General features: G+C 46.3%; 1 protein-coding gene across 1 annotated transcript; it reads right to left on the reverse strand.

Moving 5' to 3' along the window:
* Positions 1-1557: 1557 nt before the first annotated feature.
* On the reverse strand, positions 1558-8954 carry AICDA (activation induced cytidine deaminase). Its single transcript, XM_075110467.1, has 5 exons — positions 8941-8954; positions 4664-4811; positions 3906-4176; positions 3605-3720; positions 1558-3299 (listed from the first exon to the last, which is right to left on the reverse strand). The coding sequence occupies exons 1-5, from the start codon at positions 8952-8954 to the stop codon at positions 3246-3248; spliced, it is 603 nt and encodes a 200-aa protein (XP_074966568.1). The 3' UTR covers positions 1558-3245.
* Between the last annotated feature and the right edge of the window lie 6414 nt (positions 8955-15368).

Consider the following 15368-nt stretch of genomic DNA (forward strand, 5'->3'; position numbering starts at 1 on the left):
CTGGATGAGTCCCAAGGGTCCAATTGCCAAAAGGTCATGAAGAGGGGCTGCATGCAGAGACATGCAGGATGACGTTCAGTGAGGATGAAGGAGCTACCCCAGCCCATGGGCAGGACAGTTTTCAGCAGCCCCCTGGGCCTCGTGATGATGTGCTTGCAGTAAAAGTGTATAAGGCTTGAGTAAGCAAAAAGCACCCAAATCATTACATACCCAGTCATGGGGGCAGGCCTGAGGAGAGCTCACGCTTGTGCCAGATTTGCTGGGAATCTGTTGTATCTTGTCATTAATTGTGGCTGTAGTCCTCAGTGTGCAAGTAACAAGCGAATGGGGAGGTGGGCACACTTATGGAAAGCACAGCTCAGGGCAGCAGCTGTACAGCTATTCAGATGCACCTGTGCCTTGTTCATCGCTGCAAGCCATGGGATGTTGGACCAAGTGAGACTGGGGTTTTCAGCTAGCACCATGGGCCCTCCATAAGGGATAGGCTGTAAACATAAGTGGTACTCAAGAGTACATACTCAGTAGTGAAATGTTTCCTATATACACAGTCTACAAAGCAAGTAAAAAGATTTTAGGTTGAAAAAGTAATGCTACTACATAACAGCCATCCTCCAGGGATTTATTATTGGCAGAGACACCTAATGCATTTGAGGTTGAATTAATTAATAATGCCAAGTCAAAGAATACCAAGTAACAAATAATAAGAATTGGTATTTGGGAACAGAAAAAGTGCAGTTAAAAAGGACCTCTATAGCAGCAGAGCTAAATTCCTATAGCTAAATAACATTCCCATAGCTAAACAGTCCACTCTGAATTTAATCTGCTTTAAATTCAGAAGAAGCAACCTAGGATGCATTCTGAATCCAGTGCATGTTTCTATGCATTTACTCATTGCATTTATTCTCCTATTATATAATGTCACCAACTGCCATGTTTCAACAAGTATCAAGTTTATGTTTGACAGCATTTAACAAAAGCCAGTGTCTCAACTGCTTTTTAAGAAAATGCTACTGTTTCTAGTAGCTGTCCAACAATTTCATTCAGAAGGACAAACAGCATTGTACAGGCCAATACCAAAAGTTGGAAGGCAGAGATTCTTTTTCCATCTCTGCTTCTCTTGTTTTGTGAAGTATGTTGGGTCAACACTTCTGTGTCCCCATTGGTCAGTTATGAGTCAACAACTTCAAAGTTACAAAGGAAAAGGATAAAGACAGTTTAATAGGATAGTACCAGGTTGTCTCTCCAGAAATCAGAAAGAATAGGTGAGACGTCAACTTCTGTTTCCCTCACCCATGTGGTACCAAAATAATGACAAAACCAGATGTTCATTTGTAAGACCTTTATTTATATAAATAATATGCACTGTATCAAACAAATATACAACACCATGCTTGCAAATTAATGCTTTGCAAAGAATTCTCATTGCTATTCCTGGATGAAATTCCTCGAGCTGAGAGTGCCTCAGGAGCCTAAAGTTGTAGGAAGCTTCTGACCTCTCCTAGCAGAAGGAGGCACTGTGGGAGCAGGTGCCCTCCTGCAGCTAGTCTATCACCAGAGGAGGTGTTTTGAGGAGCAACACAGGAGCCTCCAGCCTCACTCAGAAAGAGGAACAGGATGGAGAAGAGAACTCATAGCCATCATGAAGAAAATGACAGAGCACCCCCAGAATGTGGGACACACTCAGCCTTGGCAAAGCCTCAGGTGGTTAGACTGCAGAGGACAATCCATCTGTAACTTAGGTATTGGGAAGTTAGTGGTGAGTAGACGTGTATATGAACCCATGTCTTCAACTTGGTAGACTGTGTCCACAAGACCAGGTGCAGATGGGGTCCCCTAGTGGAAACACAGTGATTGCCAGGCAGGAGGATGCTTTGATTTTGCCCTTTACAAAAGATATCTATCTTCAGGCTGCATAGATTTGCTCATGCTGGGTGTTTTTTCTGGTCAGCTCTCAGTCCAGTCCCTAACTAGACATATCTAGCCATATTATGGACAGTAAAAGGCCTGAAAAACAGAAGTCTGTGGGACTGTTAAGGTGCCTGCAGCAGAGGACAGGTGGCTAGGGAGGGAACATATTGCAGGACTGATCTAGGAGGAAATGCTCAGTGGATGAAAAGTACTCCAGTAGTGAGAGCTGTGGTGCTCCTCCCTGAGGTGTGTCAAGAAACACAACCTCAACCTACGTGAATGAGAAATTAAGTCTGAGGGACAATACAATGTGAAAATGAAGTGTATTTTCCAGTAGATGTATGCTGGAAAAACATTGCAGAGGTGAAGTGCCTTGGTGGCTCCTTTCCTGGCTGGGTGGGAGGTCACACACTGATCAGTACTGACCTTGAGCTGCCATGGCTTTCAACATAGTTAATAACAGTTGAGTGGCCTTCCTATTTCTTAATGGAAAATGTCTTGCTGGGCACACTGAATTGCAGTTTTCACTTGACAATGTTGGCCAGTGACTCTTCTGCTTTCATTTTAGACTTTTATTGTCCAGTTTCAGCCTCTCCTAGGGCACAAAACCACAGCTACTGAAACTCCCTCCTTTCTGGGCAGGAGGTACTACAGGGTCTGGGCCTGCACACAATCCACTTAGAAGACTTGCTGGCTTCAAGTGAGGTTTTCAAGCTGGGCTGTCCAGGACTCACTTCAATATTCTCAGCTGAGCTTTCCAATTTTGGGAAGCAAAATTTTGCTGTTAAGACATAGGCTATACCACTTAAATAGTAATGGTTTTAAACTTCCTACCCACATCCAGAAGGACAAATACACTGTTTCACAGGGGACGACACAAAGCAGCTCAGTGTAGTGCAGCTCTAAGAGCCAGGAGATGTGGTCCCCGAAGCCCTCATGAAGTGTGCAGATCAGTGCGGTGCCAGTGAGAACACAATCACACAAACAGCCTTGCAGGTTGTCTGCTCCCACCTGGGCAAGGGTAAACCCAGGACTCCATTTAGTGGACCACCTGAATAAGCTCTGCAGGGACTGAAAGAGGGCAGATTGCTCTCTGGCAATGTCACTGCAGTCCTGGCTATTCCCAGCTAGCAATGGATGAGGTATGGGGATGTGTCTTCAGATCAGCCTAATTCTCCTTTGAAATGAAAGACTAAGGATAGTCTTATCTCTAGACACAGGGCTGGAAGGAAGAGAGATGTAAAGAGGGAAGAAGTGAAAGATGTGTTGTAAGGGAGAGAGTTGGAAATGAAGGAATAAGTGTTTGTGAAGTCTTCGGATTGCTGATGACTTTCATGTCAAAGTCCCAGAGTTTTAAAGGCATCTCGTAAATCATCTACTTCATACAGTGGCTGCAGGACAAAATACAAATGGTAGGTCAGTTGTCAAGTGAGCAGGAACCTATGAAGATGGAGAAGGAGGAAGGAATGGCAGGAGATAGGATGAGAGGTGGAAGAAGGGGAAGAAAATGAGGAGAGGAGATATGAAGGAAGCTGGGGGAGAGAGGCACAAGGAATGTGGAAGGTGAAGACACAAGAATGAATGAAATGGCAGATGGCAGAGATGGGCAGCAAGAGCAGAGAGAAACTATAGCAAGGAAGAGAGGAAGAAGCTGAGGGGAAGATGCAACAGACGGAGAAGGAGAATTGGCCCTCACCAGAAGGATCCGTCGAAGTTTCCTGGACAGATGGACAGAGTTTTCATGCAGCCCTTCCCAGGCTTTGAATGTCTTTTCCCTGTTTTCCACAAACGTGTTCCAGCAGTAGAAGTAATCTGTGCAAGGCACGGGACAGTTACAGAGTGCTCAGGACTGCCCCAGAGAGTTGTCCTAGGATCACTAAATCATCACATCCTGCCATCATCTTCTCTGGCTCCCTGTCCTAGCTTCTTCCACTCTCCTGGGTCTCCCTAGCCCCCCCATAACTTTCCATCATCTCTTTCTCACCTGCACAACTCACCTTTGAAGGTCATGATGGCAATCTGGGCTCCTGCCCTATGCAGACGCCTCAGTCCTTCAGGCTCTGCCTTGCGGTCCTCACAGAAGTAGAGGCGTGCTGTGAAGATCCGGAGGGTCAGGTTGGGGTAGGCACGCAGGAAGTCAGCCACGTGTCGGGCGCAGTCATAACAGGGGCTCCAGGAGGTGAACCAGGTGATACGGTAGCAGCGGCCCGGGTCCAGATCCCAGGCTGAGATGTAGCGCAGGAAGAGCACCTCCACATGACAGCCCATCTTCATGAAAGAGGGAGAGGGACAAGGAATGAGGTGGAGCAGGGCGTAAGAGGGGGAAAGAGGGAGGTGTGAGCTGGATGGGGTGTGAGGGGAGGAGAAACAAGGTGAGGTGTAGGTCCTAGGGTCAGCACACAGAAGGAGAAGGCACAGTGGTATGTAAGTGGAAGAGCACTGGGGACTTACAGGTGTGTAGGGATGTACAAGAGGAGTGGGTGGATGCTAAATGGAAAAGTAGGTAGACTGATAAAGCAGCAGGGAGTATGGATGTCTTGCTGATAACACATTTGAGAGTAGCATAAAGTACAGGTTTATCTGGAGGCTGCATACCCCAAATAGTATGTACCAGTGCAGTGTCCATGCTCAGGGACACGTGTGCCAGTGCCTGTGTTGCTGTCGCATCCCTCCTTTCCCTGCTGCTCCAGCCAAACTGGAACTGGGTGCACCTCAGCACAAACATAAAAACAGGATGCCAAGGTGTTCCCTGTACCTTATTGCGCAGGTATCCAAAGTCCAGGGAGCATGATGTGGCACTGTCACGGCGCTTCACAACATAGCAGAGGTAGGTTTCACGCCGGCCCTTGGCCCAGCGCAGATTCTTGAAGTTGTAGAGGAAGAGTTTCCTCTTCATCAGGAGGCTGCAGGAGAAGATATAAGAGAATTTACATTAGCCGCACCCTGGAGCCAGCAGTTGACCATGTCTTTGTTGAGGGCTCAGCACCAAAAATATCCTACTCATGTCCAAGCCTCTCAGTACGAGAAGAGCATCAGTAATTTGCATGCAATGTGTTAGGGAAAGTGTGCATACGTGACTGTGGGGATGAAGCAGGTGACCGTGTGAGTGGAAACAGTAAATGAATTAATAGTGGTTAGTCAAACAGCAACTACGGCTGGGAAGAGTACGAAAATATCTACAAATATCTAAAAGATGGACACCAGTGAGGGAGAAAGATGAAGCTGTCTAAGAAGACGGGAAGATGAGAGGGCCTGGAGTTCAGCCATCAAGAAATATTATTTCTGCTGTATGAAACCCTGAAAAGCCACTGGGGCAAGGGATGGATAAAATTAGAGCATCTTTAGAGAAGGCTGGACAGAGTTTCTTCCCAACATTGCCCAAAAGAAGAGCTGGGTTGAAAATGTGCAGGGCTAGGAACTCATGTAAGATGCCATATTCTAGCTGACAGAACATGTAATGGGGTAGACAGGCTGACACCTCTCCAGACAAAAGTGCTGTTCCCATATTAGACAAACATTTTGATTGGCAGGGTTCTGCTCTCATGCCCAGGGATCCTGCTGGGTAGAGGGTGCAGGAGCACAAGGAGGGTAAGGTGGTCATGAGCCATATCTAACAGCCTCACTGCCAAGTGGAGGTACATAGGCAGCTGAGACAGCTGTGTTCATTGAGGTGAGATGCTCACCTCCCCCACAGCAATGCAAAACAGAAGTGAATGGGTTAAAAATAATCATGTCCTTTGTCATCTTTTCCCTCTGACAGGCTGATGTTCAGCAGGGAGATGGGGTCAGTTTAAGTGGGTTTTCTGTGGGGGTCTCCAGTGAGGTGTAGGAAAGAGGAATTTGGGCTTCTTAGGAATTTATATCTGACTTAAATCTGAGAGTCTAAGCAAGGAAAATTTTCTTATACAAACACCCTTCATCTGTTTGCCAACACCACGATAAAGACTGAGCACTGCAGAGCACTTAGTCTCCAGCTAACAGTGGCATCCTCTCTGCTCCTCCAGGAACTTCTCTCCATTGTGCACCTTCACACATGGCCGCTGCACCACAGGCCCTCATTCATATAGCCATGCACATCCTCTTGCTTTTGTTAACCTAGCTCATGTGCTCTGCTCTCCTGTAGCACTCCATATTGCACCTTACACTGCATAGCCAGAGAGGCACATTCTTCCCTCAAGCACCCTTTCTACCCTGATTGTCCCACAGATAGGCAAGCCACCCGCACACATCCTCTTTCCTGCCATGTCATCCTCAGCCTGCAGTGCAAAAATACCTGTCCTGCTCACACGGAAAGAGCAAGCGCACACATACTCAGTTATGCCACTCTTTATATAGACATGCTTCTAGAGAAGTAGATCACATGGAAGTTGTGGCATGTCTCCTGTGAGGAGAAAGTCCATAGAGAAGACAAGGCTCTGCAGAGTCCTGCACACTGTCAGAGAGCAAAGCATGCCTACTAAGCATTTTATTCAGCCCAACAACAGCCTCAGGCAGTTTTTGGAGGTCTGTCCTGTAAGCACTGCCGCACTCCTGCTCTGCTGGGATTGCAGGTTGTGTCAGGGGTAGAGCACAAACTGATCCCATTGTATTTCATCACCCTTTTCTCTGGCAGGTCACGTTGAGTGTGGGTTTCCCATACCCACTTTTCTCTCTTGCACTGTATGTTCTTTATCATCAGTTTTGATTTATTTCTCACATTTAGGGCTGCCCCACTTCCTACCACTTTGGATTCACCCTGTTTCCCTGCCTTTGTACAAACATGTATGAACGTATGTGTAAATTCCCTAACACACACACACATGTTGGTCCCCTCACAAAACTGTCAACCAGTGGTTCACCTCAGGCTGCTCCCTCTTAGATGTGTCTTATTGCAGGGATGTGGCAAAGACTCTTCTCTGTAACAGAGGTGCTGGAGAGGGGACAACCCTTCTATGTTTGACAGATGCTCAGGTTATCCAGAGAGGATAGCCTGGACAATTGCATGGAAATTGAGCAGGTATGATAGTTTGAAAAGCTCTTACCTGGAGCATGCCACAACACCATAAAACAGACCAGAGCAATTGTGAAAAATGCAATCAGTTGTTGAAGAACCATATAAGCCAGGTGAAAAACAATGGCTATTATGTTGATGTTTCATCAAAGCCCACATGGAAAAGTGCTTTTCAACACATCAAAAAGTTTAGGGAAAACAGGCTTTCCTTTTTCTCTTTTTCGTGAAGCTTTGGGTAAAAATATTTGCTTTCAAAAGGTTTCTGATTCTTCTATCTTTTCCCTTTCTCACTTCTTCCCGTTTTTCCCTATTCAATGGTTTTACCCTGCAGAGCAGCATGTGGATGCAAATAAGGGTGAAGAACAAGAAAATTACCCCCAAACCCAGAAAAAAGAATTATGATCACTTGAGCTATTTTTCAGTGCCAGAACAAAGTGAAGACAATTTTGAATCACAGAAGCTCTTTGTTCAACTAGAAATGTTCATTAACATCAGTTCCTGTTTTCCCTTCTCTCTGGAGTTCAATGTCCCAGGGTTTTTTTGCTAGGGAAGACTTCAGAATGTGATAGGTAAAAGAATAATAATAATAATGAATGGACAGATGTTGTTGGGAGCAACTGAGCAAATTTGCAGTTAGGTTCAAAGTGCTGCATACATGTGCAACTCCTATAGGTATAGGATAGCTCAAGGGAAAGCAGCATGGACACAGAAGCTGTGATTATGCCTGGGCACTGAAGAAGTAGACTTCCTCAAATAAAGATTCATGAAGCCAATCCTCAAATCAGAGTGAAGGTCCCTGAGAGTGTGAATGACATGCAGTTGTGGAGAGTGTTTAGTGATAATTAGCTCACAGAGTAATTGCATTGAAAGTAGAGGAATCCAATGCTGGAGCAGTCTTTGCTTATGAGCACAAGGCTGTGAGCAGCAGAAACCAAGTAAGACAGAAATCTGGTACAAGAGAAAGAATAGGTGGATAAAGAGAGAAGAGTGGGCAGGGATTGAGGTACTTAAGCAGCAGATAGCATCTGAATGTTCATCATTCTGTTGTCTTTTTTTTGTTTCTAGAAAAGAAAAAGAATAAAAAGGAACAGAGAATAGTCACGAGAAATAGAAATGACAAAAAGAGAAAAGAGTACAGTGTGGCAGACAGTCAAAAAGAAAGAATGACAGAGATACAGAGATGCAAGGTGCAAGAGTAGGACAGGGTGGGGAGTTAGATCACTGACTCAGACAGGGAAAAGGAAAGGGATGGTGAGCACCAAATGGAGAGCAGGTTAATTCTAAGAGAAAGACCCTAATTTCTTATGTAAGCAAGGAATTGGAGACATGCATTTTACCTGTCCATGACTGCCAGGGTCTTTCTCAGGTGATGGGATTGCAGGGAGGTTGTCTCGCAGGCTCTGTCTGTGCAGCCCTCTGGCTTGATATACAGAAATGTGGACTGCCCTGTGTGTCCCCTCCCCATTCACCCCTATCTACCCCTTGCTGGGTTTCATCGGGGTGTGGTTGAGGGAGGAGTTAGAAAGGTCTCTGGAGCTGTAGGAGCTGAAGAGCAAAGAGTTGAGATGCTAAGGGACATCAGTTCTGAAAGATGCTCATCACCCATTGGTTGCCTCCCCCCCTGCACAACCCATTGGGCCCTCCCTGCCTGCAAAATTATTCTGAATTAATATCAATAACATAACGAGGCAGGAAGCATTGTCTAGTGGTTAGAGGGGGGCCTGGGAGCTTGTGTACCACTAACGTGAATGTGGGCAAAACCACACTATCCCTCCGGGCCTTGGGTCACACAGCTGTGCAGTGAAGATGGCGACCCTGCTCTGCACCACCATGGAGGGAGCTCTGCACAGTGCTGCTACCCAGCTGGAGAATGCTCAGGGAACACCAAATTGTTGGCAGGTTTCCCCTCCTCCTCCACGTCTCCCTGGAAGGCCTGGCAGCTGCTTGGCAGCATGGGGCAACGCCAAAGAGGAGAGTGAGGGGGACCCAGCTCCGGAGAGAGCCCGGGGTTTGACTGGGAATGCCTGGCCCCCCTTCAGCACCTGAACATGGTCATAGGTGCCTGAGCTGTGTCAACACACTGGGAGCTGTGGCAAACCTGCAGTGCAAAGCTGTATGCAAAGCACCAGTGGGAAATGACTATGGGCCTGATCCTGCTATTCCAGGTGGCACTAGTGCTGCGATCTGCTGGTGGCAGGGTGGCTGCGGGGACCCTCTGTCCAATGGTTGTGCCCAGCAGGCGTGTGGTTGTATGCTGTCACACCTGGGCTCGTGCTCAGGATGTACACGCTTCGCTCTGCCAACACTGCTCTCTGCCACTCGGGCTCTGCTCTACCACGGCCCCACAGCATCTGCCTGGGCACCCATCCCCTCTGCAGGACTGAAGGACAGCCAAAGGATGGGGAGCAACTTCAGCTGGGCAGGGTGCTGAGGAGGCAGCTAGGGGATATTCTGCTCCATTTCTGCCTCAAGTGGGGCACGATCAGTGCTACGGCTGAGAAACAGGGCTTTTGTTTACCTCACGCTAGGGTAGTTCTTCATTTTTTCTCTGCTTCATTTACTTTGCTTATTAATTTTACTGGCTTTCAGCATGCTAGGACTGTGTGAAACCAGTATATGCAAAAACACGAAAAGGAGAGATGAGTTGCCAGAACAGAGCAGATGACTCTAGCCCAGCACTTTGACACTACCTGCCTTTGAGAGTGGCTGGCATGGCACACTTCAGGAAAAAGAAGAGCACTCCTGGAAGGTCCAGGGCTGAGCTGTCCTACTCCTTGGGGAAATGCCTGGGTAGTGCACATGCTCAGTGCATCCACATTTTGGCAGCTGCATTGATCTTAAGAGTTGTGCCAATTATGTTCTTTGAGGACCTGGCTCCTGGTGTTTGACCAAATCTAGAAAAGCCTGCAATCCTTGTGAATCCCTGTCCTACTTAACAGAGTCAAAGGATGTTCCTGCTAATGAAACAGTTGTTCCCTTTCAGCCTTTGCCCTTGCAGCACCCTGTGATTTATCTCCTAGGTCAAACCAAGAGTCATTTTGTCCCTCTTTCAAACTAGTTTTTTCTTTTAATAACGCAAGGAGGATGTTTTTTTACACAGCACATTAAAAAAGGAAAAGAGAAAAAGAAAGCAACACACCCTGGGAAATCTGCTTCTTAGAGATCACAACTGTTTGTGTTTTATCTGATAAATTAAGGTAGCTTCAGCTTTATTCTTGTTCTGGCTCCTAATTTCCATAGCCAAAAGCTTGCAGAAAGTTTTAAATAACATTTTCTGCTCTGAAAGGAGTAAAGAAATATCTTCATGGCTAGCCTGGTCTTCCCCATAAATTAAATTTGTGCATATTGATTTTCTCAAAGGTTTAACACGTCAAGTCTCATAAAATGTTTAACTAGGTCCTTCCTCTGGTCCTGCCTGTAAGTGGAATTCATTCTTCCATGTTTAAAACATCAGCTCTTTTCCTTGAATATTGAGAGCCTCTTTGCTCTCTATAGAGATAAAAGAGAAAGAACGAACAAATGGACAGATGGACTATATTTATGCTACTCTTTTGCAAGGCTTTCAAGTCTAAATACTGATGTAGGCTTTCTAATGCCCTTTGTTTAGACTGGTGACTTTCCTCACACTGGAGGTGTGAGTGCACAAAGTCAGTGGCAGCGATTCTCTGCCTCTAGCTCTAATCCCCAGAGCAGAAACATGTTGAAGTGGATGTGTCTAAGGTGGCATTTCAAGAGGGACTCTTAACTCCTATGCAATTCTGCCTAATGCAGGAGCTGCAGTCTCTTGCCAAGGCAAGATCTTGCTTACTAGCAGATGTCATCTCTGCCCTGGTTAAAAAAAATAGCTTGGAAAACCATGGAAAGGTTGCTGATCCCTGATATAGCAGCTAGTCCAATTTCCTCCCTGGCTATAAATTGCCAAATACTTAACATACGGTGGGACCATTTTGGCTTGGAGCTAAGACACGAGGAGAGATGCTGACCACTCCAGTTTTCGTTCCCTTCTACTCAGTGCAGACTTATTTGGAGAGGGAACCAATGGTGGGAGAGAAGAACAATCTTACTGAAGATTACTCCATCTCTGTTTGTGATCAAAGCCCAGGTTGGTTAAAGGCTAGTGGGGAAGGCTAGAAAGGGTCCCTGTGCTGGTGTGTTTGGAGTGTTATTTAGCAAGACACTGCTCCAGCTAATCAGGATCACAGAAGGATGTCCTTGCATCCCTCCAGGTTTATTGTGCTCGGGGGTCTATTCTCTGTCTTGAAGTGAGAACAATGGAGAAATAACAGCAGGTTGAGGAGCAGTGATCAGGTGTAAGCGGGGAGGAAGAATATCACCATTACTGTTACTAAAGATTCAGAAAGCAAACTGCTAAGAAATCAGAGAGCAAAAATGTGGTGAATAATTAAAAGTAATTACCTAGCCCCAAAGCAGAGGAGAGGTTGCTTGTTTAGTCAACAGGAAGTCGTGTGTTGGTGTGTACTGATATAAATACATATTTATTTTTTCCATTCACCCTTTGCTCAGAAATTGCATTTTGAAACAAGCGCCAACATCACCAGTTGGTTGGTTCTTACACTGCACACAAGAAACGCAGACACCTGCTTCCCCTCGCCTCAAGCGAAAACCTCAAGCAGAAAAACTTTCTCTGCTCAACAAGTGCTGGTGCACCATGGACACTAACTTGCAGAGACCTCGAGCAGGGGAGCAGTAGAGTTCCTTGCAGCTAGACACAGGCAAATAAGCTGATATGCTAATTTATTATAAGCACATACAATGTAATATGCTTATTTAATATAAACATATATTATGCACAAGCATATATCAAAGTGTTTATTTACTACATGCACATTACGTTATATTCTGTGTTCATTCCACAAAGACTCCTCACCCTATTTTGAACAACAGACCCAGAAGAAAAGTAACATGCTTGCTCAGGCACCTCTGCCAGGCAGACCACTCCCATTACTCCAGCCCTGCACATAAAAAAAACCGCACTAGATGTAGAGGCAGCTTGCTGTCTAGGACATGGGGCAAAGGGCCTTGTCCCTAGAGCTGCCAACTCATCTTGTGATGCAGCTGTGGATGCCATGCCTGGGGAGAAGGTTTCAGCAGTTGCATGACAAAGCATTGCCCTTTGTGGTGCAGAATATATAGTACTATGGAGATACATGAAACCGGAGGATGTGTATGAGGTCTGCCTGGGGTGGACATCACCAGGAGGGGTGTGTGTGGTGGTGGGGTTGCAAATACAAATCTAAAGCACTGTGGGGCAAGAGGCTGCACCTATATTAGACTAGAGCAGGGATCCCAGGTCATGAGAGGGAAGTGGTAAGGAGAGAAGGTAGGAGTTCAGGATGTGTGGAAGTGCCACTGGAAGGGTGGGTTTATGAAACCTAGACCCCTATGCTGTGCACTGCTGTGTGCTGCAGGACTGTAGATGATACCACTGATGCAGAATCGAGGGCATCTGGTTACTGGGCGTGCACTAAGGTTATACATTATTATGTTTTACTAGCAATTTGGCTTTCCAGGCTTGCGCTGAGAAACCTATACCTGGAGACCTGACACCAGTTTATTTTTGTTCTACTGTTGAGCTTGTTTTGGTGCTGGGGGATGAGGCAAATCAGGGCGAAACTATTGAATTGAGTACACATTTTTCAACCACAGTCCTGTGAGTGCCTCTCATTCCTGCCCTGCAGCTCTCTGCTAACCCAGTCTGGGACTCCTTACAGGAACTAACGACCCTTAATCCTGCCTATGTGACCCCACAATTTTTTCTCTCCCTGTCTGTATTAATTCTCCCCACCATGTCTCTAGGCAGCAGCAGTTCCATCCCTTGCTACCAGTGACTGACATGTGCTGGAATCAGCAGCAGCAAGGGAGGAAAGGTGCTGGTTTGGGTTGAGGAGTTTGAGACCTAGTGAATGGGTTCGACATGATGAGTGCAGGTAAGAAGTGTGACCAAAGTCCAAGTACTTGCACTAAATGTCCTCAAGTGTCTTCTCCAGCTTGAGGCTGTGACATGGTTGGCAGCTTATCTCATTTCTACTAAGAAAAACAGAGTCTGCGATCAAAGCAGAATGTGCCTTTCCCCATGCTGAGAACTGGGGGTGGGGAAGTACCCACCAGAGCTGCTTGCACCTTGCTGCTTCCCATAGCAGTGCACGCAGCTCCAGTCTCCAGCACACCCTGCCAATCTGACTTGGCTTCTGACTCTGTGCTGTGCAGATCCAGAGAACATGCTCTTTTTGCACGGGGAGCTGCAGGCAAACAGAGAACTGCATTCCAGTGTTACCCCATTCTCCTATGGCTCAGCCCTCTGGTCTGGGCACCGCAGACCCTGCTCCCAATCACATCTTCCCCCTCCTTAATGGAAGTCATTGGCTCCATATCTCTACAATCATCTGCTAGTCACGGGGAGAAACTCCGTTTTATACCACAGTTTTTCACAATGAGACTCACCTTCTAGCTGTGGTTATGGTTTCACAGACCAAAGTTGCCTGTTATTAGCTCTTGTTTGTGCAGTTGCTGCAGCTCATGCTACTCCGTGCAAAAAGAGCTTGCACCTGGGGCCTGGGTGGTAAATCCTGATTTTAATTTTCCTGTTGTTTTTGGAGAAGTCCTTTGCTGGAGAGGCTGGGACAGAAGTGCTTGGGAGCTCACTAAGGAGCAGCATGTTGTATATTCCTTGGCTTGCAGTCATGTGTTGAGTTCCCTGTAGTTGTACAAGATTTCCTTGGCTGGAGGTCCTCATAAGCAGTGTTCTTGCATCAGGCAAAGTTTTTTTATCAACAAAGCAAGCATTTTCAGAAGATTCAAGATAGCCTTACTACTTCTTGTCTTCCTCCCCACAGAGTTCAGAGCTGCTCCTATGCTCTCCTCACTGGCTACATCCAAAAGGTTTGCGGGATGCCACCACTAACCTCTTCTCCCTAATGCCAAATTATCAGAATTAGTGTCTGCCCCCAACATACTGATCCTCTTCCAGAGGGCCCAGTGCTCTTGGTAACGGGGGTGGAATGGGAGACCCTTACTGAGGCCAAGGAAGAGAGGGAGGAGAGGGTGAAAATTTATTCTCATTGCATGATAAGGATCTCTTCCTTTGCTGTGATATCTCTGCTCTCTTCCCTCCTTGCCAGTGTGCTGTCATGCCTGGTGGTGCTGACTGTTAGTATCAGTTATTTCTTTAGCCATGACTACATGGGAGGCTTCCAAGTTTCTGCTGTAAGCAGTGAGGTCAGAGTTGTGACACACTTGAGCTAGCTGCCCAGGCAGGGAAGAGTATCCAAGAGTCTGAGAACTTCCCAGATAATTTTATAGAGTTTGAAAATACCCTTTCATGTTCCAGCCAAAAGCATGGGTTCTACTTGGACGAAAAGGCTGGTAGAAGCCCCTAAAAAGCAGAGGAGAGAAAGAAGAGGAAGAATCTGAAGGGGAAACAAAGACCCTGGGAAACTACTGATTATGAATTATTATCAGAAATTTTAATTCACTGGTGCCCATTTATTTTAGGCATTGTTTCTGCTTCCCACTCAGCTACGGCCTCAAAACAATGTCTCACCAAAATGTACAGCCCTTGCATTCATATACACAACCAGTTAATTTCCCCTTGTGCAGTCTGTTCTCAACAAGGGGACATCATGTCTACTCATCTCTTCTATCATTTTGGTGCAGGTACAGGTAAAGTACGGCAGAGGCGCATTTACTTTAAGGTGGCTAGCTTGGGCACAACCAGCTTTGGAAAGCTGGTGACAAGACCAAAAAATCTCACAGATTGGAGAGGCAAAAATCTACCCTGAAGCAGTGCCCCATGCGACTCTCAGTGAACAGAAATGGCAAAGAGGCTTGCAGAGACTATGAAGAGTTCAGATGCCTTTCCTGAACTAAACCAAAGGGAAACTACAACGATACCAGCTGATGGACAACAGAGCCAAGAGAAATAGTGTAATATTGGTGCTGGGCTAAAGCAGAGCTGATGAGAAAATTACTTTTGACCATGGTGTGGAGAGGCTCAGGAATGACTACACTCACACCGCATCAGGCAGAAAAAAAAAGTCTTTTGAACCCTTCCTTCACAGCAAGGCTGGAGGCTAAGTCTAGGCTGTGGAAGAAAACAGGTTTTATTTGTTAATCCATAATAATGGCCAGCACAGATGGCTCCAGCTGCTCTGTGCTATTTGGGTACCAGACAAGAGACAGAGTGAGGTGTAAGCAATTTCTAGTGGGTGCGTTTTCTAATACTGTCTGACTTTGGTTCTACAAGGGAACAGTCAGAGCAGTAAGCCCCACAGGAAGGCCTCAGCATGGAAAGGCTTTGTAGGTTCAAGGCACCCAATACAAGAGGTGGCATACTGACAAGTGCATCAGTGCAAAACCAAAACCTTGGTCAAGACATCATGTTGGTAGGCTGTGCTGGCTATCACGTTTGAAGTGACTGCTGCTGCTACATGTGCCACTGCTGCTCCAGCCT

Source organism: Phalacrocorax aristotelis, chromosome 1, assembly GCF_949628215.1.
Source record: "Phalacrocorax aristotelis chromosome 1, bGulAri2.1, whole genome shotgun sequence".
Taxonomy (NCBI): Eukaryota; Metazoa; Chordata; class Aves; order Suliformes; family Phalacrocoracidae; genus Phalacrocorax; species Phalacrocorax aristotelis.